Here is a 24638-nt window from a genome sequence, read left to right on the forward strand (position 1 = left end):
TGAAAGGTGAAGACTGTAATGAAGAATTTTAATCATAACTAAATAAATCCAAAAATTTATATCATCTTCAAGCTGGAGAAACAAATTTGTCACCTTCGGGTTTCTGCTATACAACAAATTCATCTCAATTACAATATAATTCTAGGTTTCATGAAAAAGGATCTCCTATGAATATATCGCCGCTTGCCCCCGCAATCACAAGTATAGAGGGGGAGAGAGAAAAAAAGGTTCGAACGAACGATAAATCACATCCCCTGCAACTATACCACGAGCTTCACAGTAAATGGTAAATACCACATTCTGTCGAGTCAATTTGTCAGGCATTGCCAGAGGATGTACTTGATATTTGGATCTGTCAACAGATTGCAAGCGTAAGCACAGAAACAACTAGTGAGAGCGACTTCAGGTAAAAAAAATGAAACAGAGAGTAAAAAATCACCACATTTTTTTAGAATGGTACGAAAATGTTTGGGGAAAAGAAGATTGAAATAAAATACCTTGTTGACAAGCAAATTTACTTGCTCTCTGTACATTTCTTTCAAGTCTACAATATCAGCACGAAGTTCCTCCAACTAGAAATATGAAGACACTCAAAATGTCAGGATATAATAAATAACACACAAATTCCACTCGACTATGTTTTCCATTTAACCATATAAGAATAGGGGAAAGGGCATCAAGAAATCCCACTTCCATAATTACAATATGGAAATCACGATAGATAGACAGACATATGCTACTCAAGTATATTTGTTATCAATATATTCTCTCAGTATTTGCATAGCAAGTGGCCAAACATATTTCAAAATCTGGCACAGAATCCTCCAGCACGATTACATGAAAAAACAAAAAAATCAGTCTGAGTGTTATTCTTCCCATTTGTATTGGACAAACTTCATGCTGAAGGCTCTGCTTCACTTCATTTTTCCTAGAACTCTATTCGATTTAGTGCATGCATATTTGATAAAGGGCGGTTTAAAAGAAAGGAAGTGGAACAAGAAACAAAAATCTACAGCACTCCGGTGGACAAATGATTTCTACAACTGTCCACTTTTTATTTAAACAATGAGCACACCATGGAGTGGAGTAAAAATGATCAATCATATTTTGGGGCAAACTTAATTCCAGAGACAAAATGCATTTCTTTTATAAGCCAATCAAAAATAAAATTCCTTCAAGGATTCTGGGAACTTGCTTGAACAATTTAAGAGGTTTAGCACATTTCAATTATGCAATAAGATCTCAAGAACATCAACAGAAAATCAGAATTTATTCCTTACATACCTCCTCATCACGTTCACCCATTAACTCCAGGGCAGCAGAGTGCCTTCGCCTCAGTCCATCTAGTTCTGCCTGTACACCAGGCAAAAGAGCAGACTCGGCCCGTAATTTCTCACACTGCAGCGGATCAAAACATTCATTGAACTCAATGACATGGGAAAATATAGTAGAACAATAATATATAGGTAATTACCTATTCTGTGAATGTGACTCACTAAAGAACATGTAGAAACTCACTTGTGATGTCATTTTGACCAACTCTTCTGCAAGAGAATCACGGACAGATTCCATGGATGCCTGGACCGCACAAAAAATGCAAATAATTGATCAGAGCTGCACATGGATGAAATAGAATGAATTTTAAGCATAAACCCAGATGATTGTCCAAATGCAACATATCCACACAGGATACACACTGCGAAAACTCAGCACCAGAATGCACAATACAGCATACAGCATGAAGATAGGTGATAACAAGCAATACTTTAAGCATGAAGTTCAAGAAAAAAGCAATACATACCAAACGAGACATATATGATGCAAGTTCACCCTCTTTCTGACGAAGGGCAGATTCAAAAGCACTAGGTGTCATGCTCTTCATGTAGTAAGGATTCATGGTTGCCTCTCCAAAATTTCTCTGTTCAGAAAGACTGTCAGATGTGTCCAGAGATGCTTGCAGATAATAGCTCTCTTCCATGCTGCCCAGGCTGCTAGCAGTGGAGAGCTTTCGGGTTAAATTTCCTGCAAAATTTGCAAAATGTAAAAAATATATGAAAGCAATAAGAAGTTAACTGGTGTAAATTTCCAAAGTAAAGCAGACCATTCTCAAAAGCAGAGTTGCTCCTTGCAATAGGAGTTTGATCAGATGCAGAAGTAGAATGGTCGTGCGCTGTCCTTTCCAACTCCAACCGAGCAGCTTTCTCTCTTTCAATTTCCTGAAACAAATCATGAGCTTAAATCACGAATCTTCCAGACAGCATTACACCTTAAGTGCATATGATAAAGTAGGAAGATGGCTTTTGTTCTAGTCTTTCAGAGAAATCTCCAAAACAATAACAAAATTATTCTCTACATAACCATCCAGCTTCATATGAATTCCGAACTTGGACTAAATTAATAAACTTCAAATCAACTTCTATTATGTCTAGATCATCTTCCTAAAAGATTGAAAAATATCAGGTTCTTGCAGGGAAAGTTCAATAACTGAGCAGGTTCTTCAGCTCCACAGACAAAACATCAATAAGTGCCCTTTCCATGGATTCATTTATTTAGACAACTCAAGTTGAGCATTCAATTCTAGTATTGTCAAGACTGAATTGTGTTTGTAATGTAGAAGAAAAACTGAAAAAGGAAGGGAAATCCAGAATAAAAACACATGCAACCTAATTAACCATGATAGTCATGGGTAGAAGGAAACCAAAGGGTGATACCTGTTGTAGAAGTTCCCTGTGTGTTAATGCATCTTGTAACTCTACCTTGTTTTCCTGCCTCAGTTCCTTAATTTGTGCTTCAAGTTGACGGGCACGACCTTCTTGAGTGTCAGCTTCCTCCTTGGCTGCAAGGTATTCCTGCCTATTTTCAGCTGCTCTCTGTCTCTCCTTTTCAAGGGACCTACTTAACTGTGTTTGCTCGGTCCTGAGACAAGAAATCTGAGCATAACCAATTTCAGCTACAATTCATCAAATAGTTCCATCACTAACAAAAATTTGTTCATAGAAAGATGATGAACCTGCGCTTCAAGAACATTAATTCGAGATAATGTTTGAGACAAGCGTTCATTCACAGATTGCTCTCTTTCCTCAGCAACAGCAGCTTTGGCCTCTGCTTCCTGACAGTGTAACAGCTAATAATAAATAGAGATGTCTTTACAAGTTTCACGTGTTATATCATAACAAGAAATAACGTTCAGGCACCTGGAGTCGAGAATTTAGAGATCTCTCCACAGCAGCCCAGGCCTCAGCCCTTCTAGCTGTTGTTTCCTAATACCAAGTGACAAAGAGTTATAAACAAAATAGCTTGGAACTTGAGGTTCATAAGGACACCCATGGCAACTCTAAGGTAGGGTTCGGTTACCGTTCAGGAACAGAAGAGACAAAGATGGTGGGAATAGAAACGTGTTTGGTTGGAAAGACAGAGACATAGAAATAAATATCCGATAGTTTTGGAGTGAATTTATACTTCCAAAACAAGAGATAAAGAGACGTGTCGCTCTTTCCTACCGCCTTTGTCTTTTCTGTCCCGAGACAATCACCAAATGTTACCTAAAGATGGATGAAAATTATAAATCCACCTGCATGGCTTCAATCTGCCTTAGGAGAGGCCTTGTAGAATCAGGAACTTGAGTAATCAGCTCCTCACATCGACGTTCACTTGCCTAGAGAACACACAAAACTACACATCACAACTTGAAGTAAATAGAAAATAATGCAAAAGCAAAAGTAACTTTACAGCAAGGTAAGATAAAGTTCAACATACTTGATAATATTTTTGAAGATCTTCAATGTCCCTGCATAGCATGTCCTCTCTAAAAACAGCCTACAAAACCAAAAGTCAATTAAGAACTTATGCTAGAGAGTCATTTCAAGCATATCAATAGGCACAAATCAACAATGTTAATACAATTGAGTATAACCTCCTGCTCCTTTCTACTAAAAGTTTGTCTTAATTCTTCAAGTGCCTGAACTAGCATAGTCTCGCGTTCCTCTGCCTCTCTTAGATGACTCTCTAATTCAGTTCTGGCCTCATTATCAGCACGTGCCTCTGCTAATGCTTCAGCCTTCTTGGATGCAGATAAAGCATCTGTATAATACTCTTTCTGGGCTGAAAGCTCTGCTTGGTGTTTTTCTATTGTTTCTTGCAGCAAATTCTCTGTAGCTGTCTTGTCCTTTTTTATACTCTCTACTTTATTCTCTTCCACCTGGAAGTGGAACAAAAAAGTTAATATTGTTGATACAATACAGGTTGATGCCAAAACAATGACCAGAAAAGGTAGATATATGAATTGAATTACATAAGAAACTCACATAAAAAAGGTGTTTTAGCAGCAATTCACATGATAATCATAACACAAGGAAGCTAACAAAGAACAGGATTTAATTGCCGAATTTGCAAAGAACATTCCTTCAACTTTCATTTATTTGCAAGCAATATGTATTAGTCGTCCATTCAGATGACATCAGAATCTAAGCACGGCTTAACAAACATTAAAATATTGAATGTAGAATCAAATTTAAAAAGGCCCCGCATATTATCAATGCTCAATCATCTTCTGCAAATTTGTGCAACATATCTGCTCATAAGACTTTCAACAAAAAAAGGCCAAAAAAGTCCAGATACAATAGTCCATCTCATCATATAACGCAGCGTATAGCGAAGATAAAACTAAAGCTCTTGAGCCCTAGGGTAGAGAAATCTAAAGAAAATTCTCTGATATTTTTATTGAATATGAATAATAGTCTTGATCTCCATAAAATAAACTAGACATCCCTATTTATATTAGTGCTAAATTCCTTTATAGGAAGGATTCTTAATTAAAACTTTCCTAACTAATAAAATTCATCTAACATTGGGGTTTCTAAATAGTAAAATACTAATTAAATTATAAGTCCTAAGCTAAGTAGGAAACAAATTATTAAAATCCAAAATTAACTAGGAAAATAATTAAAACATGAAAACAATAATTCCAGGCTTTATATCATATGTTTTCGGGGACTTCTTTTCAGACTTGACCTTGTCAATCTAGTCCATGAACTTTTGGGATAATTGTTCTATGTCAGTCTCCCCCACTTGAGAAAAACCAGTCCTCAAGTTATCTATTAGAAATTGAACTCTTCCACCCCAAAGAAACAAATACTCCGAATATAATATTGTAGTTAACTTATTCACGAAGTAACATGTCTTTGATATGTGAACTTTAAAATTTAATGTTATTTTTTATGTTCATATGTAGTCCACTTGTAATTCTTTCCCATATTTTTTTACTTCAAACTCGAGTTCATCATCTATGTCCTCAACACTTCAACCGTTGTATTTAAAGGAATCCTAAAATAATCTTCAATAATTTCTCCAGAAGACTTGTCATAAATTACCAAGTCTTTCATGTCCTTGTTTGCAAGATCATCATCATAAAAATCTTCTTCATCATCTCCATCAGGTTTGCATAGACATCCTCATCATCGAAAGGTTCTTGCTCATACTAACATTCAATCATGTTGATTGATTTTTGTCTCTCGGGTTATGGTAGTTTGGCTTGATCTAACAAGGTCCCATGACCTCCAAGTTTCCTAAAAATATTTGATGTTATTTTTTTTGCTCGTATGAAGTCCACCTGTAATTCCTTCCCACATTTTTTTACTTCAAACTCGAGTTCAACATCATCTATGTCCTCCAATACTTCAACCTTTAAATCATCCCAAAATAATCTTCAACAATATCTCCAGAAGACTTGTCATAAATTACCGAGTCCTTTATGTCCTTGTTTGCAAGACCACCACCACCACCACCATCATCATATAAGTCTTCTTCATCATCTCCATTAGGTTCGCATAGAACATCCTCATCATCGAAAGGTTCTTGCTCATACTGACATTCAATCATGATGATTGATTTTTGTCTCTCGGGTTATGGTAGTTTGGCTTGATCTAACAAGGTCCCATGACCTCCATCAAGTTTCCTAATTAATAGAATCCATCTAGCATTAGGATTCTTAAATAGTAAAATACTAACTAAATTATAAATCCTAAGTTGTGCAGGGAAAAAATAATTAAAATCCAAAATTAACTAGAAAAATAATTAAAACAGAAAAACATCAATTCTAGGCTTTATATCAGATGTTTTCGGGTTTCTTTGCAGACTTCTTTTCAGACTTGACCTTGTCAGTATAGTCCATAACCCTTGGAATAATTGTTTTATGTCATCATGAATTCAATGTTAACATAATAGCCAAAATATCATGATAATATTACGTCAGCTACATCACAGTTTAGAATCAAATTACCTGAACTTTGGTCATCAAACCTTTCTTTTCTTCTTCAAGCTCTCTATTCTAGACTTTCACAAAAAGTGAAGATACATGCAAAACATTCATTAGATCAGAAAGGCAAGAGTATTGGGATTAGATATTGAAACTTCAAAGTTCAGATAATTAGTAAGCCTACTAGATACCTGAGCTCTTAATTTTCTAATAGTAGATTCTTGAGTAGCCTGCTTTTTTGAAAGCTCTTCACCTGGAATTCATAGGGAAAATCTTCAAATAAGAAGAGCACGTGAAACAAAAACCTCATTGCTCTGCAAACTCCACCAAATTGTTTCCTACCATACAAAAATATTAAAAATAGAGGAAACAACCCTCTACAATTGTTGATAAATCAAGTAGTTATGAATCAAAACCTTAATCCTGACTAGTCCTACAAACCCTCATACTGCAAAACTGTTCAACATGCAAAAAATCATAGAGTGAGAGAAATTATAGTATCTTTTCCTATGAAAGAATCGGCAGAACCATTCATTAAACATGGAATATAAATGTTTGTGCGGCTCTACCTTCAGCCATAACCTGGTTAATAATTTCATCCTTTTCCTTCAGAAGAGCAGCAGCATCGCTTTTTTTGTTCTGCTCTCTCCTAAGTGTATCTCTTTCCTTTGTAAGAGCATAAACCTGTAACCAAACATTCCAAGACAATATTAATCTCGGCAGTAGGAAATTTAAAGCATTACAATTAATTGCCATCGAAAAAGCAAAAAAAAAAAAATCAACTTTAAATGCACATCTCATCAGGCTGAAACTCAGCATGTAAGTTGCAAATCTTTCACGCTACCACAACATACTAGCCTACCAAGAGGCATTGGTACTATGCAAAACTTTCAGGCTTTTAAATATCACCTGTATTCTCAATTTAAACCATTTCTGTTTGGTAAATGATGGATATATTATTATGAGTTTGAATCCCCAAAAAAAAAAAAAGGAGGATAAGCTATCCTCCATAATATGGTACAAAGAATAGGAAAAAAAATTAAAAACAAAACTAGACAAGATGCAACTCCAGTCGGCTGAATATGATCCATAGAGACTCCTTTAAGAGATCGTGAAGCAGAATGCTGTTAAGAAGCCAGCAAAACTCATTGAAAGGAGAGTTCTTAAAATTCTGGAACAAATATTCCAAATCATAGCAAACACTGTACAAGCATAAAACATTTTGTCCTTCCTCCTACCAAAACCCACTAAATGTATCATCAACAAATCCCCCACCCAATCCAGGGACACCCACTGATTCCAAAACAGCAAAAGCCTCTTCCACTTATCTCAAGAACTAGAGGATGTAAGAAATTACTTTGGAATCTAGTAGCTATAATAGTGCAGCATGTGCACATGTGTATTGCCCATATCAAAATGAAAGGTATTGCAGATAAATGATCAAAACTTCTTTATCTAATAAGTGGAAGAGCCAACAAAAAATAATATCATAAAATTGCACCCTTCTGGGATTATGTGGAATATCTAACGGTAAACATTTTTCATCAGGTTCATTAGGAGGCCAATTGGGCTTTATGCAACAGAACATGGGATAGCCTCTCCTTCCCTCAATCCCTCCCCTCCCTGCTGTGAGTGGGATTTGAACCCACGCCACTTGGTACCATCCAAGTGACTTTGCCAGCTAAGCTAGATATATACTGTAGACAGTATTCATGTGCTGATCAATATATGGTTGATAAGTATCAAAGCATGACATCTTAGTTATTACATATACCTCAATTAATAACTGCTCATTCTCCACAACCAATAACTAATCATTCTCTTTTGTTAAGAAATTGCAGAAAGAGTGTGAGTGTGTGTGTGTAAAAGAAAAGGCATGTCATAATTTTCAAATTTTAGGAGCATACCTTTCTTTCAAGAGTTGAAACCCTTTGATGGTATTCCTCTCTCAAAGACTCGATTTCTGCATCATTGGTTTTTCTCTGTTCCATAAAATTCAGCGATAAAAACATCATATTCAGGCTATAGAGAAAGTAAAGAGAAATCATTATCTTATCAACCAATAGTAATATTTGTAAAAACAAGTGGAACCAGAGATCAAAACAGAATAGAGGAGAGTAGATGAGATGAAGATGTTGTAAGTGAACACATACACACAAAAAAATGGCAAATTATTTTTTTGAAAAAACCCAACTCATGCAAGTTAACATGCACACAACAATCAAAGTTTTGGGTCAAATTAAGGACTAAAGAGCAAGTGCCGATGTTATAGTACTTATTATAATATAAAGTTTACCAGACAAGGGATGTTTTACAGCTAGAAGCATAAAATTCCGATAATGGCTTACACATATAGGTGCTTTAGGTAAATATACAACATCATCGTCAAAAAAAAATACCATCAAAATAGCAATCAAAAAGACAATAAGAATTATTTTAAGATAAAAAAATACAACCCATGTAGAAAATATAAGAACAACCTTTGCAACACAAACTAATTGAACTATCCAGATAAAATGTAATTAGCACAAAACAGATTTTCTTTAAAAAGGTACAAAAAATAACCATTCTACCTTAATGCACACATATGCACAAAGTACCTAAACCAAATTAGCTTGAACGTAGAAATAGTTAAAATTTATACAGACCTTCAATTCCCCAATAACAACTTTCAGGTGCTCATTTTCATTGATCAACTTCGCGATCTCATCAGCCTTTGCCTAGAAGAAGAACATCAGAGTTGGATTTTAGTTTAACATAAAAACTCAAAACAGAATTACAACACATTTCAGTTTAGACAACTAGCACTAAAAATTATCAATTTTGTTCATCAAAAGTTCAGTTGTTCAAAATTTCAATAGTCTTCTTAACAAAAGAAGAGAAGCACAAGCAACCATCATCATTGTAAAGCTACTAATGTAGCCCTTGATGAGCAGAAAGGTGAAGGCGATATGCCTTGAGGGCTGGGTTGATTCACTATGCCAGAACAACCATAATTTGAGAAACATGAGAGGACAAAACTTTAATGAAATGTGAAGCAAGAGCATCAGATTTGACACTCACAAATCACAGTGATATTAGTCCATCACGAACAAGTGTTATGCGGACAGGAGAAAGAAAACATGCTAAAAAATCATTCAAAAATAATAAAAAAATCAAGCAACACAGAGGTTGGTCAAGCTTAGTGTAAAACAATGACAACACAAAAAAAAGAACTAATAAAAAACTGGAGAGGATCTTGCTATCCACTATAAATTATAGGGCTATCACGAAGATAAGAATGTTGAATCGACCAGTGAAATATTCTAAGAAAATGAGCAAAGATGTTCCGGTGTATTTTGATTGTGGTATGTATACTGTAAAAAGCTCAGTAAAGACCAAAATTGAATTTTTTGCCCAGCATAAACATATAATGCAGTCCAATTTTGAAAATAAGAGTAGCGATGCATCAATGGGGTCAGTCTGAAGACTTTTTTTCCAGCATAATATATCTGTGCCATGTAGTAATACCTGAGCTTGCCTTGCAGCACCTTGTAATGCAGTTTCCATCATTTTAATCTCAGTCTTCACCTTCTCTAGTTCAAGCATGGAATCTATAGAGTCTGATATATTCAACCCTGAGCTCAGGCGTTGCTCTTTACTGCCAACTTTGCCATGATTGACTCCCTCGTCTCCTCCTACCGTCTGATCATTGCCATCGTCTACCTTAGAAACTGATCCAGAAACCATTTCTGAAGCCTCACCTGAGGGAGATGCAGTGGACAGGGAGAGTTCACAAGCCATGTCACTCACTTCAGCACTAATTATTGGCTGTGAACTGGATGAATCAACTGCAGCTTCAGCTTGGGTATCACTTGAAGCCTCGGCTCGGTTATCACTTGATGCTTCAGCTAGGACATTATCTGATGCCTCAGCTTGCACATCATTCAATGCCTCAGCTTGAATTGAACTTTGTTCTACAGTCTCCTCAGCTTTTGTCTCTTGTTCATCTATGCTCTCGGCATGAAACACATTATGCGAGTCGTTATGTAAGATGGAAGCAGCCTCGACTTCATCAACCCTGGGTGCTTCTGACTTGATCTCCAATGTATCTGAATTTTCAGCAGGCCCTACCTCTGAAATCTCTTTCCCCTGTAATTCATCAGCTGAATCTGGTATTTCAACATCATGGACATCTGGCTCAGGAGGTTCGACAGCCTTAGGTTCTGATTGCAATTTGGATTCGAGTTCAGCTTTGCCAGAGTCTGAAATGACACCATCTTTTTTCTCAGCAATCTCTAGATGCTCGCCATCTTTTTCTCTCTCAAGCATTTGATTTTCTTCTAAAGCTGTGGTTTGTTCAGTGTCAGAATTTTGTGACTCTTTCTCCTCAACAGTTGATGATTTCTGTGGAGATACAGTTTTCTCTGAAGATTCAACTGTACTATCCTCGCTTTTTTCCCCCATAAAGGACATAACTGGCCATAATCCCGAAGCTGGAAAGCAAAAGGAACGAAGATTCTAAATAAAATTGGTCTCAATACACACAAGTTAGAACATTTAAACAGAAGTACAGAACATGCAACCATGTTGTTCCCTAGTTTGTCATTAAACTTCAGCACAATACAACATATTATCAACCAACTTCCATGCTCTAGTGCACGAAGGTCAACATTCTTGCAAAGTAGTGAGATCAACCACCTATTTCTAATCCACCATTATAACTTAAACGCCGTATGCATGAGCTCAAGCATTCCACAAGGTGTAACTTGAACAACTAGGATATTTAAATCTGTCTAATAAACGAATGTAGCCTAATCATTTTACTTGAAAGCTGTAATAAAATAATATAAATAACGAGTAAAAAGTAGTGGTAGTAGTAGGTAAAGTACCTTCAGTGCTGGTACTAGAATCGGGTTTATCTTCGAAACCAAGTGCAGTGTCGAAATTCTTCTCGATATTCTTGACGCTCTCACTGAGCTTATTCACCGCCCCTGCTAGATCAGGGAAGTTCCCTAGCGAGACTTTCCCGCTAAACCAAGCCATCTCTTGTATAACGTACCCCCGAGCACAAAATAAGAACAATAAATCATCAAAATATCGTACCTAGAAAGAAGAACACACATGAAGATCCCATCGGGAAAAACACAAAATTGAATCTATTTGGTAAGGTTTTGAATCGAATGCGATAGAATCTAACTGATTGAATTATTGAAAATTGAAAGTTTAGCGAATGGAGAGAATTGAACCCGGTTGGGGGAATGCGTTTTTGGGCTTCTTCTTGGAGATTCACGTAATGGCTCTTGGTGGTGGTGGTACAGTAAATAGTGTTGCTGAGCTGTTGATGGATTTCGGTGCTATTTTATATATATATATATATATATATATATATATATATAGAGAGAGAGAGAGAGAGAGAGAGAGAGAGAGAGAGACGTGGTGGTTTTCAAAAACGAGGAGGGAGGTCGATTTGATTGCTCACTAAATAAACAGTACATGCACTTGTTTTGTTTTTAAAATTTAATTTTTAATCAATATATTCTTTTTTAATTATTTAATTTAACTATTTTTAAATAATAATTAATCTTTTTGTTAAGAATTACAATTAAAAAAATCATTATCACTTTGCCTTTTGAGTTTCAAAATCACATTTAAAAATATTTGAAATTTTTTTATTTTTTTAATTAATTTTTTATATATTTTTTTAAATTTTGATGTCTTGATATAAAAACTAAATTTTAAAAAATAAAAAGATATTATTTTGATGCATTTCTAAATAAAAAACACTTTGAAAAGCAATCGTTACCACAATATCAAATAAGTTCTTAGCATAGCAAACTAAATTTTTTTGTTCGTGTTATGCCGTATAACTGGTTAATTTTTTTCTAACATAAGAAGAGATATTAAAACAATAATAACTTGAGAGAACTCAGGTTAACTTAACTAGCCTACGACTTGAGATAACACTAGAAAAAGGAAATTACAAAAAAAAAATAGAAAGCTCAAGACTCAATAAAGCTAATTTTAAAGGATAAATTGAAAAAAAAACTTAAAAGATAAAAACCCGAGTCAACTGATTAAACCGATTATAATTTTTAAAAAATTATTCAGTTCGGTTCGGTTTTAGTTCGATAAACCTGAAACCAAGAAAATTGAATCAATTCTTTCTATTCGTTCTTTGCTTCCAGTTGAGCCCCTTATGGAGGAATGTGAGAAGAGGTAGCTCTCAGTCTACCCCTGATTCTTGGCCCTCGTTCCTTTTTATTTCGTTGTTCTAATTCTTTATTTGCGGTTTTCTGAAATCGACTTCATTTGCTCACTCAGTTCTTGGAACATCTTGTGAGTGAGGGAAGCCAAGATGTGTTCACAATGCTCTTGGTAAAATATCATTGATAGCAATAACAACCCAGAACACTTCCTCAAGATTTTTGCATGGAACGCGAAAGAGATAGGCTACTATAGGTTTTTCTGATTTTTATGTTAAAAAAAGGGAACCGGACTGAATCGAAACCGGTCGGTTTAAACCGGTTCCGGTTCAAATTTTCCAGTTTTTTTAAATTTTATTTTGGTTATTTTATTAGATAAAAACCAAATCGAGCCGAAAATGATCACCTCTAGCAATATGAGATTGGAAAAAGGAAATTACTTTTAAAAAAATAACCTAGAAAAAAGGATCAAAGCTAAATAAATAAACATGAAAAAAAAAACCGAGTCGGACAAGATTAACCTAACAAACCTGCAACCCAAGATAACTCTATAAAAAGGAAAAACATAAAAAATAAGAAATCTTAAGATCCAATAGTTCAGCATTAAATGATGAAATTAAAAAAAATATTGAAAAACATCCAGAGAAACCATTGTTAGCTTGATTAACACACACCCCGGGATAACCATAGAAAAAGGAAAGAGGAAAAAATAGAAAGTTCAAGACCCAATAACCTAATGTCAAAGGATAAATTTTTTTTAAAAAAAAACAAAGTTAAATCGAGTTAATCTTTGAAATTAAAAATTGTAGTTATAAGACTGAGATAACCCTACATAAGACAAAAAAAACTTGAAAAAAATTCTTAACCATCGAAAAAAAAACAAATAATAATCAAAAGAATGAGGATCAAATTTAGTATAAAAATTAATGAATGAAAATAATAAGGGACTTAATCAAAAAAATAAAAGATAAAAAGATAAAAAAAAAAAGCAATTAAAAGAATCAATACCAAAATTTGATAAAAAAACCAAATTAATTAAAAATATTGAGACACAAAATTAAAAGAAAAAACAAATTAAAAAATGATAAAAAATAATTAAAAAAATAAGAATTAAAATTAGATAAAAAAACAAATGAAATAAAATGTGGAGGGAATAGTTGAAAAAAAATTCAGAAAATAATAAAAAAAATAACGATGACTCAATATAGAAAGAAAATGAAAAAAAATAAAAGAAAAAAATACAAAGCAAATAATGACCAAACAAAAGAAAAATGATCCAAAATTGAAAGACAAAACAAATAGGAGGACATCATGATTTTTAGCTAACCTGACATCAATTATAAAGTGGAGAGAAAAAATACGAGAGGGAGAAAAAAGCCAACATGCATGTAAACTCTCATGATTTAAGCAACTCGCCTCACTTTATAAGCTCTGCCTCTAATAAACACTTCAGAAGACATGGTAGTTGGAAAATATTGGTCACTAAACAATGTCGCGCGCCACTCGAAAGGCTTAGATGACATTCACTCGATATCGTATGCCCCACATGAACCAACAACTTCTTTTTTTTTTTTATGAAAATACTAATTTGCCTTTAATCTAGATTGTGAATAACATAAAGACCATGAATACAAATACTAAAATACCCTTTTTACTCATCCTTTAATTTTATTGACTGTAAGGACAATGAAACAATTGCACTATTTCTAAAAAAGAAAATTACACAAAAGTCCTTTTAGCCTTTCATTTTTTGTTGCCTTCGACTATGTAAAAACTATAAACTATTAAATTGTGTGCCAATTAATTTGCAAATGATCTATGAGTTTCATGAAAAATACCATTTTACCCCTACAAACAAGACAAAAACTTTGTATAGGGAAAGACAAAAAGGTAATTATATAGTGCAAGTTCATTGTAAATTATCTCACAATCTACAATAAATGACTGAGCTCCTTTAGTTTTTTCATAACAAGGTTATACATACTCCCACAATTCATTTGATTGTTTATTTTATTTTATTTATCAAACTTTTTTTTATTTAATCTTTCTATATTTTGTACTTTTTAATTTTTTAAGTTAATGTTCAAGTTCTATTCATTTATATGAGATATGAAAGTTTTTATAAGATTTTGGGTGAATTTAAGGAGATATGTTTTTAATTTGTAATATTAAAACACAATTAAAAAAACAAAAAATAGGAACAAAAACAACCTAGGTGGCCTATCTCAAGTTCGTGTGAAAAAAATTACATTTAGTCTCTATATTTTACACTGATTTTGTTTTAAATTTCTATACCTTTTAGAATCTTAGTTTTGGTATAAAACCTCATTTTATTTATTTTTTAGTTTTTTGACTTGAGATAGATATAGAAGCTCACAGAAAAATGGTGAGGTAGAAAAAAAATCTTTTGTTTACCACATTTTGACGACAAAAAAGTTGTTTTTGCTATCAATAATTTTTATTTGAGAAGATGAGTTATATTAAGATTTTTTTTCCATTATCTTGATGAAAAAAGTATATCATGTTGCAAGATAATTTTTATCTCTTTTGATTTTGTGCTTTTGGATCAATTTAAATATATTTTGAGTAGAGGGATTGATTTATTGACATTATAAGAATGTTTATTATGAGGTTTTTAGATGAAAATATATTGAAAAATAAATTTTTAAATTCAAAAAACCTCAATTTGATTTTTCAACCACATCTTTAGTGGTTGGAAATTGAACAAATAGACTACGCGTTGTCTGTTTTTCTTTTAAAAAAATAAAAATATTTATAATTTATCTTTATTTTTTTATATTAAATTTGAGATAGATAAGTTGTATTTCCATGATATATTTATAAAAATAAAAATTATATGTGCTTACCAACTACTATAAACTTTCAAAATATACAAAATGAAAATTATAAACAAAATAAAATATTTATGTATTTATTTATCTTTTATCAATTTTCTAATTCAGTTTTTAATTATCACTCATACTTTTTTTTTATGATTTACCCGTTAATATATTTTTTAATTCATTGAGTTAAACACATATATTATTTTATTATTTATCAATTAATAAATTTATTGATCCTGTAAAAAAAACATTCATAACACTAGTGCCTTCTCTTTATACGTTAAAAGGTTAACTTGAATTCTTATCCATACCGTAATACGTATAAGTAGGCTAGTATACTACCGAAATAGAGTGAATTTCAACTCTTTTTTTTTTTTTCTTAAGGCAGCCAGCTGTTTACATATAAGGAATTCCAAAAAAATAAAAATAAAAATCAGAATCAAAACTTTTGAGAGAGATGAATATCAAATATTTTTTAAAAAATTAGAAATTTGAATTTTTTTTAAAAAATTAATATATTTTTAATATTTTCAAGATTATTTTAATATGCTAATATCAAAAATAATTTTTTAAAAATAAAAAAAATAATTTTTTAATGTATTTTAAAATAAAAAATATTTTTAAAAACAATCATTATTATATTTTTAAATACCCTCTTGAACTGATCACTCAAGACTGAATTGATGGTTTGGCTAAATGAGAATATTTATTAATTCAACTAGAAAGGTATATAATTTTTCAAATAAAAATTGAGTTTAATAATATAATATTTTTAAATTTATTATTTTTGTTTTGTATGAATTTTGTAAATTGATGTAAATTAATTTTTTATAAAAAATCATAAATATATTTTGTTTGTAATCATTTTGATTTAAATAAAAAATGTGTTATAAATTTAAGTGAAAGTTTATTTAATTAAAAGTTAAATTTTAAACTTTAACAGGTTAGAACATTTAACTTTTGAATGTTATTTTCAGCTGCACTCATCGTTCTGCAAACATGGTATAAACCGTTGATTAATCCTAAACTTAATCTTCACCGTCGCTTCTTACAGTAAAAGAGGTCATCATGCAGAAATATAATGGAAATACCCCACAGTGTAAGCCATCAGTTTCCTCTTCCACATTTCAAATCTCTCCCTCTCTCTCTCTGAATTTGAAGTGTCGATGGATTGAAACGATAAAGGAGATTACCGTCAAAGACGATTGAATCAGTTGAGAAATCGACAAATGCAATTACAATGACATCATTTTTCCCGCCAGAAACGGTTGAATCAGTTAAAGGAGAACTAGGCAAATCGGATTTCACGCCGAGAAAACTGGTTTTCACGGAGTTCGGCTTGTCTCCGGTCGTCAGTGCCTCTCCGCTGCATACGTCGCCTCAAGAGAGGCTCCTCTTGCAAACCAAGCTACATGTGCTTCCGCGTTCTCCATTATCGTTTAAGTGAGCTCTCTTTAATTATCTTTTTTCTGTTTCGATTGACATTACTTTTATTACTAGTTGATTGGAGGTGGATGTGATTAATCTTGATTTTACTCTCTTTGAGATTGATAAATTGATTGTTTTAGCTCCATTTGAAGTGTTTAGAAGTGTTCAATTTCTTAGTCAGGCTTGCCGTAATTGTTTGCTTAAAATTATAGAATCTTGATCACAATAAGGAATTGTTTAAATCGGAAAGCTTTACAGCATTTGGTTGACATGTTATCTAAAATTGTTTTTTCCTTTTATCTACTTCTTGCAGGAAGTCAGAGTCTCCTAGAATATCTCTGCCACAGGCTCGAACCAAAATAATTAATGGCACTCCAAAGAGTCATAGGCAGTGTCATTGCAAGCAATCAAAATGCTTAAAGTTGTGAGTACTCCATTTGCGGCTTCATTGTGTATTTGTTGATGAATTTACATAGTTATCTTCTTCGTTGTCTTCTGCACCTGTAGTAGGGTTCTTGTAATCAAATTTCAAAAACCTTTTGCCTTGCAAATAGCACTATTCTCATCCAATCGAATACCTCCAAATGGATTTCCTTTACTGAATGCTGGATAACTAGCATGTGTTTTATAGTACGTAGTATTGAAGTGCATTTTCTATATCCGACTAAAAATTCTCGTCCACAAATTGGCAGGTACTGCGAGTGCTTTGCTTCTGGATCATATTGTGATGAATGCAGTTGTGCTAATTGTCATAATAATGTGGAGAATGAGGATGTGAGGAGAGAAGCTGCTGAATGCATCCTAGAACGTAATCCAAATGCTTTCAAACCAAAAATAATTGGCAGTCCGTGTACTCCTCCAGGCGATGGGGTATGTAAATTTCAATTTTCTTGCAGAGAAAGATCTGTTTATTCTGGTTACTAAATTTATCACTCGCCCATGCGCCATTGCAAATTGCATATATATTAAATTATTTAGATAACTTGTATCTCGATCTTGGACAAGAATTAGGATTTTCTTGTTTTATTGTGAATGTTGTATGGTGTTATTCAGTGCAATATCTCTTGTTTCTTTCTTTTCACTGTAGCCATTATTGTGCAATTAGGCATCTTTCTAGTTGTTGAAAAAGATTATTTTGTTTGTGCCTTGATTGTTAACTGCACTGAGAATGCTTTGCTATAAGTGTAGGATGCGGCAAAAGATGTTTTGGTAATGGCTAAACACATCAAGGGATGCCACTGTAAAAGAACTGGTTGCCTCAAAAAGTATTGTGAGTGCTTTCAAGCAAACATTCTCTGCTCTGAAAATTGCAAATGTGTCAGCTGCAAAAATTTGGAAAGAAGTGAGCTAGGAATGGTTGTTACCTCGGAAAATCATTGTAAGACCAAAGCTTACATTCAGCAGGAAAATGCTAATTCATCCAGTGCTGTTGTATCCTCAAGCCATATCTTCTCTCAAGAATCCAGGAAAAGAACATTTCGAGAACTATTTGATTCAAACATGAGAGATACAGAAATTCATGAGTGTACAAAACATCATGCGGTGAGTTTATATTTCACATGCTGACTCAAGTACTGTTGTTACTAGATATTTGACAAGAACATCAAGGTTGTTATTTCCATATCAGATTGATTACAAGAGCTTATTTTAAATGTTGATATGATGAAAATGATCCTTTAGCAGTTAGCCTTGATTTAATGACAATGGCTGTGTACTTGTATTGCATCTACGTCATGATAGACTTCAATTTTTTTTTCATTATATTTATTTCTTGGGATATTATCTTGATCTCAGCAGATTGAATCTCCATCTTTATTGCCATGTTTCTTGAATAGGCTTAGACATTTTGGATCCCCTTTATTTCCTGTATATTATTGTTGTCTGTGTTGACTATGGCTTCCACTTACCTATCTCCCACCTCTTTTAAATTTTGTTTTTTGTTACTCTAATCAGGTGAATCCAGTTGGAGTTCATGTTTCAATCCCAACCTTACGTGCTGATTGTGTTGACTATGGCTCTTCAAAGCTTACATACAGGTTAATATATTTGCCACTGATTCTTTTTTTTTCCCCTGACTGTCAAAGTTTTATGTTTCTTAATCTCAATTTGCTAACTAGTGTTGATGATCTCTATATCAGATCTCTCTTAGCAGATGCTATTCATCCATTGGACACTAGAGAGCTCTGCTCACTTTTGGTGGTTGTATCAGAAGCTGCAAAGTTTCTTGCTGGTATGGACTTGTATAGATAGACCCACTTATTCTTATGAGAGGTGAAGAACTGAAACAGACATGCGCACATTGACCACTCGAACACATGTATACCAAAATATGATCCGGATTATTTCCATCTCTCTCTGCTGAAACCAGTTATTCACTTCCATAATTTACCAATGGGTTGTTGGCTTGTCGCGGAATTGGTTTTTGCATGGGATGTTGTCTCAGAATCATACATTGCCAATCAACTTTATAAACAACGAACATACTGATGAGTTAGACATGTTGCTTGTCACATAGTAACAAATGAAAATTACTAAGCAAATTCATAGAAAAACCTTTTCAAGAATTTCTCATCATGTTCAACAAGCTGTCTACATAAATGAAGGGTACTGCAAAAGTTGCAAAAACCTGATATTCTAATTTCTGCTGGAATTCTCATTCCCACCAATCTAATTTTGTTGACAAATATCTATTTGCCAACCCAAGCTCTATTCGTTTGTACAAGCTTATTTCCTTTTCTATGTTTGTTTACATGCCCAGGTCTTTGTCGTAAATTTTATTGCATCTACTTGTAAGAGTAATACGAGTAATGGAATTTAACACAGTTTAATAATGCATTTTCTCTTTCCAGACGAACATTGCAAGGCACAGATAAAAGAAGTAAAAGAATACCAGATGGCCTGTGATCTTGAGAAAGATTGCAAGAAAGAACCTGATGTTCATCAAGTTGTGCCTCATAACCAATTTCCTGGGAGCCAAACTGATATAAAAGTCATGGATAATTCCAGATCTTGTGACATTGACATGCAGGATGGAGCGCCGTTTTCATCTGAAGGAGATTACTTGATGGGCGACAAGAAAGACAAATTGTTCACAAGATCTGCTTCCCTAGACCAAAATCTGAATCATGGATGCAATCAAAATTTCACGAAGGAGCATGAAAGACTTGTTTTGACATGTTTACGGGATTGTCTTGGAAAGCTCATCGCTTTTGGAACAATTAAAGGTATGGGTCTGCCCTTCATCTTTCTAAATAGATACAAAAACTACCAGTTTGAAAGCTTGTCAACAATTCAACATTAAAAACGCATACTACAATAAATAGAACCTCCAGGAAGTCCATCTACGACTAGCTAAAGTAGAATCCAACAATTTGATGTTTGAGTTGGGAAAAAAATGTGAGAACTTATTTGAAAGTTGATAAAAAATATTAAGCACATATTATCTCCGAGAAGAATTAATATTGAACGAAGAGTACATTAATGTAAGAATTCAAGGATTGGTGACCTTTTATTCTGAAGTACCAGCTTCATATCGATTAGTGATCTGTTTCAAATTTACGTAATCAACTGGATTTAGATCAATAGAGGAAACATGCACCAAGATTCTTTCTCATTCTCTCTAATATTACATGTTATATAAATGAGGCTTTACAAGCGACTCCAGTTTCCTATTCAACACAAGCGTCTTGCTTTTTTCCTTGGTGCCCATCGATATATATATGTAAAGTTAGGTTATTTTTCTTTATTTTTTTTGCCTTCTGTCAATTGACCTATAAATCAAAGTGACTTCATGATCATGTTTTTTGCATTGCTGGGGAATTGCATTTCATTAGGGAGTCGGTTCGAACATCTTAGCACTTGCAACATCAAAGCAAGACCTGAAACCTGATTGAGAAAGCTGCTGCAATGACATGGTAGAATCTCATGGCGGAGATGACCCTGAAGCATTTCGTCCTGAAGCAATGTTATCGCCACCTAGTGGTCACAGTCGACCATAGAAAGCTGTGTTTTTCCATCATCTCATGCACGTTACATACAATCAAAATTGGACAAAATATCCGTGAACTTCAATTGGGACAAAAAGTACTGTAGATAGTTGCATCGACTGAAAACGGTGATATACGTCAACATCTTTTCAACACTGGTTCAATTCAATAGCCTTCTGATGTAATAAAAGTAGGGAATAGTCAATCTCATAGCAAGAGTCTTTTTTGTTAGGAGTAAATCGCATTACAATCCATCTATTTTCCATGCCCTTTTTGTAGAAAAACTTTGATTCGTTTTAATCAATCCTTCTATTCTTGTGTGAATTTCCCAGAGTTTTTCTTACTGGTCATTGTCCAGTACGAGGTCTGGTTCGATGTTAAGCGTTCTGGACTTGCATTGAAGCGTAAGAGCTGGTGGCCTGAAGGGCTGAACGCAAAGTGATGATGACATGGAGGATGGGAGAAGACAGTGATTAAACTCGATGCATAAAAAGCTTGGGCCACCAAATGAAAATGCTGGTACGCCAACAAGGTAAAGCTCAAAAGGAACACACCTGACTACATTTCAAAGCATGATTCACTGGCCTAAGATATCTCCAACCGACTTCTTAATGATCTGGAGAAGCTCTTCCCTATAAGCCAAAAGGAACACCCAAACAAAACAAACCATGTGAAATTCCTGCAAGCCAAGGTATATTTTTGTAACATCAACAGCAACAAAACCAAATAGTCATTGGTTTTACTTACCGATTGGGTTTGAGCAAAAGATATCGATATACAAACCACTGAAATGGATGGAAAATATTAAGGTTAGTATTATATAACAGATGACAAACGAAAGCTTATTAAATTTTTTTTTTTATGAAATCATTTGGTCCACGAATAATTGTTGCAAGAACTTAAAACTTGTCTTTCATTTGTTCTCGCGTTCTCAGAAACCACTAGTTGGGTTATATTACTTACCGAAGAATAAAGGATGCCGACGAATTCTAGTGCACTTGGGACAACAGGCAACTTGTCAACGGCCTGTGCATAGAAGGGAAACCACAGATAAATAATTTGCTTTCTTTTCATGGCGGAAGCCAGCAAGATGATTAAGCTGTGTGCTGACATGAATATTTAATTTCAAAGAACTTGGCTACAAAAAGCACGAAAATAAGGAAGCCATCTGAAACAAGGCAATTCTGAAACCAGGGGGGTCATAAAGAAAAAAGCTTCACGTTGCCTGAACCAGAAAAAAGGTTAGCGCTGATCTATCTCTTGATGCATGAAAAAAAAAAATGAGAGAAAAAGAAACGCAGTGGATGTTTCTAGCAGGGGTGTTTAGGAATATGATAGTGGTTTGTTTTTAAAGTTCTTTTCACTCGGAAATGTATTAAAATAATATTTTTTATTTTTTAAAAATTATTTTAGATATCAACACATCAAAATAATATTAATTTTAAAAAAAATTCAAATTTTGCCCCACCTCCATTTAGAACGCAAAACCAAATTAACAGGGGCTTAATCATCATCGATCTCTATGGTACTTCTTCAATTATAAACTTTAATCACCATTGCTCCTCTAATATTCAAAATAATGAGTCAAGTAAATCACCGTGATGACATTTGCTGATGCCCAAACAGCTACCAGTGCTGCAAAACCCAAACCGACAAGGGGCAGCCTATCTTCAGAATCGTCCCACTGTTTCGGATCAATCAAGAATATATCAGACCACATTTTGAAGATTTCAAGCATACTTTTCTATCACCAACGAACTTGAGAAGATTTCAACTTTACAGAACATAAGAAACCACGACAAGAAGCTGCGTACAGATAAATGACATAGCAGACCACATTTTGAATACGAAGAGAACAAAATCAAAGAACAAGAGAAGGGAGAGGTTAACACTCACAATGTTTTGAACAGACTTAACAATGCTGAGGGAGGTTGATGACTCAGAGCTTTCCCCGGTAGCCTTCACAACAACAGCAACACAATTCTGTCTCTCTACAGTGCAAAATCATCGAGACTCAAGCAAGAATGGCAACAAAAGCACAAGCATCAACACGATAAGAAATTTAACTGGGTGAACTACAACAACTTGCAACAATATTACAGCGACAAAACAAGGATAGGCAGTTCCTTGTGCATACAACAGACTTTGCAAGTTTACCCAGTTGCTACAATCACTCAAGTGTAAAGTCTCGTGGATGAAATGTCGAATCTTAAAACCACAGAAAATCTAGATCCAGACAATTGAAAACTTTGCTCCCAGCTCGCCATGAATCATTTGAGAAAAGAGCCCATCGCTGAGAATGAAGGTAAAGAATTTCCCCGTTCAGCCTGTTGTTTTCAATAATTTGGCCCAATATCTGAGACTTCACAGAGACTAAGGTTCACATGACTAAGTAAATGAAAAACACTAGCAAATTAGCCCAACTCTTGCTCTCCTTCTCACTCTATTTACATTGATCGTGAGACCTTAAATCTCAATTTTTTTCAACATCAGTAAGCAACAGCATACACTCCCTGCCCATGATAACGCTTTAGTTTTCAATGACACAAGTCCCAGAAGTAGCATCTTAGTCATAATCCACGAGCTCATCACACTCCACTAGTAACATTAAATTCTGCTGATGAGCATAACCCGGTTCTACAAGCTACTAATATGTTTTACTGAAATAAGCAAGATGACTTGAACAGTTGAACTAAACCATAAAGCTTATGAACGTAAAATGCAAAGTAGATCCTTTAGAATCCATAATTCTTACCTTTAATGGTAGAAAGTGGGAGCTTTTGAAGAGTCCTGAAAGGGATCCTTTTACCATGGACCAACAACGGTGGAGAAGGCAAGTTTGCATAAATGGAAGCCATGTCTTCTTCCTAAAATAAAACAACAGAAAGAAACTATCAAATTTTGAGAGGTTTATGAGATAAAGCTGAGATTATACTCCATAGTTTAAAAAAGAAAAATGGGTTTCAGAATTTGTACTTCTTTGATTGCGAAAGCGAGAGAGAGGTCGAAGCGCCACACAGAAATGTCTAGGTTTTGTTTGTGGCTAGGAGCTTTTTGCCCTCATTATCGACCAATTTAGTGTATTTTTTTTTAATGCTTTTGCATTGTGTTTTTAAAAATACATTATACTTATATTTTTTTTAAAACATCAACGTAGAAAAATCATTAAAAATATTTGTAAAAATATAAATTTAATATTTTTTTAAAATAAATAATAATATAAAAATACTTTGAAAAAGAGGTTTAACTCCATTACTAAATATAAAATAATTAATAAATATAACTATGTGTCACTTCAAAGAATATAAGTTAATTTCTAACACAAAATAAAAAAAATACCAATATTATAAATATGTTTTCTAGTATTATTAAAAAAACTAGGGTTAATTATACTTTGCCTTTTATAGTTTGTTTTTTCCTTTTGTTTTCATTCTTTCAAAATTTACATCCTAAAATTTATAAATTCATCACACTTTGCTTCTTAAAGTTTACAGGATTACCATTATATTTTATTTAATTATTAAAAAATCATTACAATATTAATATTATAACTTTACCATCAAACATATAATTATAATTTTGTCATCAAATTAATATTATAACTTAAAAAAAATGATAAAAAAGCTACAACTTTTTTTTAATAGTATTTCATCAAACACTTTATTTATAATTGTCTATTATAACTATAACTAAAACGCTCAGTCTTTTACTATGTAATTCACAGTAAAAGCTGAACTGTCTTTTTTTTTATTATTTATTTTTTTAAGTTTTTTTGAGTTGGTTTTTTCCTTTTTATTTGTTTTTTTCATGCCTTTCAGGTTTTTTTTTTGCTTCTTTCTTTGTTTTTTTTCTTTTAATAAATTTTTTTTGTTTGATTTAGTTTGTTAATGTTAAATTTTTTTATTTACTTATCAAACTTTCATGACACGGATCCCGAGTTTAA

The 24638-nt window shown here is 33.5% G+C and overlaps 3 protein-coding genes across 7 annotated transcripts; 1 reads left to right on the forward strand and 2 right to left on the reverse strand.

Moving 5' to 3' along the window:
• Nucleotides 1–19: 19 nt before the first annotated feature.
• LOC133674100 (golgin candidate 5-like) lies at nucleotides 20–11628 on the reverse strand. Of its 3 annotated transcripts, none has more exons than XM_062095088.1 (20): nucleotides 11482–11628; nucleotides 11125–11338; nucleotides 9764–10728; nucleotides 8902–8973; nucleotides 8161–8235; nucleotides 6823–6937; nucleotides 6445–6506; nucleotides 6278–6325; nucleotides 3914–4198; nucleotides 3757–3816; nucleotides 3572–3655; nucleotides 3195–3260; nucleotides 3011–3109; nucleotides 2712–2930; nucleotides 2102–2216; nucleotides 1802–2022; nucleotides 1519–1578; nucleotides 1285–1398; nucleotides 498–572; nucleotides 20–352 (listed from the first exon to the last, which is right to left on the reverse strand). In XM_062095088.1, exons 2-20 carry the CDS (start codon nucleotides 11276–11278, stop codon nucleotides 317–319), a joined length of 2925 nt encoding a protein of 974 aa, XP_061951072.1. In that variant the 5' UTR covers nucleotides 11279–11338; nucleotides 11482–11628; the 3' UTR covers nucleotides 20–316. The 3 variants fall into 3 exon arrangements, 2 of the variants coding, with proteins under 2 accessions (XP_061951072.1, XP_061951080.1); XM_062095096.1 differs by having other exon boundaries at nucleotides 11125–11280; nucleotides 11482–11614; XR_009835121.1 differs by lacking the exon at nucleotides 20–352 and having other exon boundaries at nucleotides 1475–1578.
• A 4784-nt stretch (nucleotides 11629–16412) lies between these two features.
• LOC133689542 (protein tesmin/TSO1-like CXC 6) lies at nucleotides 16413–20995 on the forward strand. Of its 2 annotated transcripts, XM_062109435.1 has the most exons (8): nucleotides 16413–16724; nucleotides 17023–17133; nucleotides 17402–17579; nucleotides 17898–18251; nucleotides 18663–18745; nucleotides 18848–18939; nucleotides 19559–19933; nucleotides 20543–20995. In XM_062109435.1, the coding sequence occupies exons 1-8, from the start codon at nucleotides 16522–16524 to the stop codon at nucleotides 20596–20598; spliced, it is 1452 nt and encodes a 483-aa protein (XP_061965419.1). In that variant the 5' UTR covers nucleotides 16413–16521; the 3' UTR covers nucleotides 20599–20995. The 2 variants fall into 2 exon arrangements, with proteins under 2 accessions (XP_061965419.1, XP_061965410.1); XM_062109426.1 differs by having other exon boundaries at nucleotides 19559–20995.
• On the reverse strand, nucleotides 20781–23795 carry LOC133689549 (protein CURVATURE THYLAKOID 1C, chloroplastic-like). 2 transcript variants are annotated; one of them, XM_062109447.1, is made up of 8 exons: nucleotides 23672–23795; nucleotides 23451–23562; nucleotides 22592–22686; nucleotides 22293–22379; nucleotides 21659–21721; nucleotides 21443–21480; nucleotides 21250–21327; nucleotides 20781–21122 (listed from the first exon to the last, which is right to left on the reverse strand). In XM_062109447.1, the coding sequence occupies exons 2-7, from the start codon at nucleotides 23551–23553 to the stop codon at nucleotides 21273–21275; spliced, it is 441 nt and encodes a 146-aa protein (XP_061965431.1). In that variant the 5' UTR covers nucleotides 23554–23562; nucleotides 23672–23795; the 3' UTR covers nucleotides 20781–21122; nucleotides 21250–21272. The 2 variants fall into 2 exon arrangements, with proteins under 2 accessions (XP_061965431.1, XP_061965438.1); XM_062109454.1 differs by lacking the exon at nucleotides 23672–23795 and having other exon boundaries at nucleotides 23451–23653.
• Nucleotides 23796–24638: the final 843 nt, after the last annotated feature.

Source organism: Populus nigra, chromosome 1, assembly GCF_951802175.1.
Source record: "Populus nigra chromosome 1, ddPopNigr1.1, whole genome shotgun sequence".
Classification (NCBI taxonomy): domain Eukaryota; kingdom Viridiplantae; phylum Streptophyta; class Magnoliopsida; order Malpighiales; family Salicaceae; genus Populus; species Populus nigra.

Excerpts from the sequence above, each read along its gene's own strand:
- LOC133674100 (XM_062095088.1), bottom strand. The coding sequence starts at position 11,278 with ATGGCTTGGTTTAGCGGGAAAGTCTCGCTAGGGAACTTCCCTGATCTA. Across the intron at positions 2,217-2,711 it reads ACAGGGAACTTCTACAACAG|GAAATTGAAAGAGAGAAAGC; the intron begins GTATCACCCTTT and ends GATTTGTTTCAG. Across the intron at positions 1,399-1,518 it reads TGGTCAAAATGACATCACAA|TGTGAGAAATTACGGGCCGA; the intron begins GTGAGTTTCTAC and ends GATCCGCTGCAG.
- LOC133689542 (XM_062109426.1), top strand. The coding sequence starts at position 16,522 with ATGACATCATTTTTCCCGCCAGAAACGGTTGAATCAGTTAAAGGAGAA. Across the intron at positions 18,746-18,847 it reads TCTTCAAAGCTTACATACAG|ATCTCTCTTAGCAGATGCTA; the intron begins GTTAATATATTT and ends TCTCTATATCAG. Across the intron at positions 18,940-19,558 it reads AGCTGCAAAGTTTCTTGCTG|ACGAACATTGCAAGGCACAG; the intron begins GTATGGACTTGT and ends TTCTCTTTCCAG.
- LOC133689549 (XM_062109447.1), bottom strand. The coding sequence starts at position 23,553 with ATGGCTTCCATTTATGCAAACTTGCCTTCTCCACCGTTGTTGGTCCAT. Across the intron at positions 21,722-22,292 it reads CATCAGCAAATGTCATCACG|GCCGTTGACAAGTTGCCTGT; the intron begins GTGATTTACTTG and ends TTCTATGCACAG. Across the intron at positions 21,481-21,658 it reads TCGGCATCCTTTATTCTTCG|TGGTTTGTATATCGATATCT; the intron begins GTAAGTAATATA and ends CATCCATTTCAG.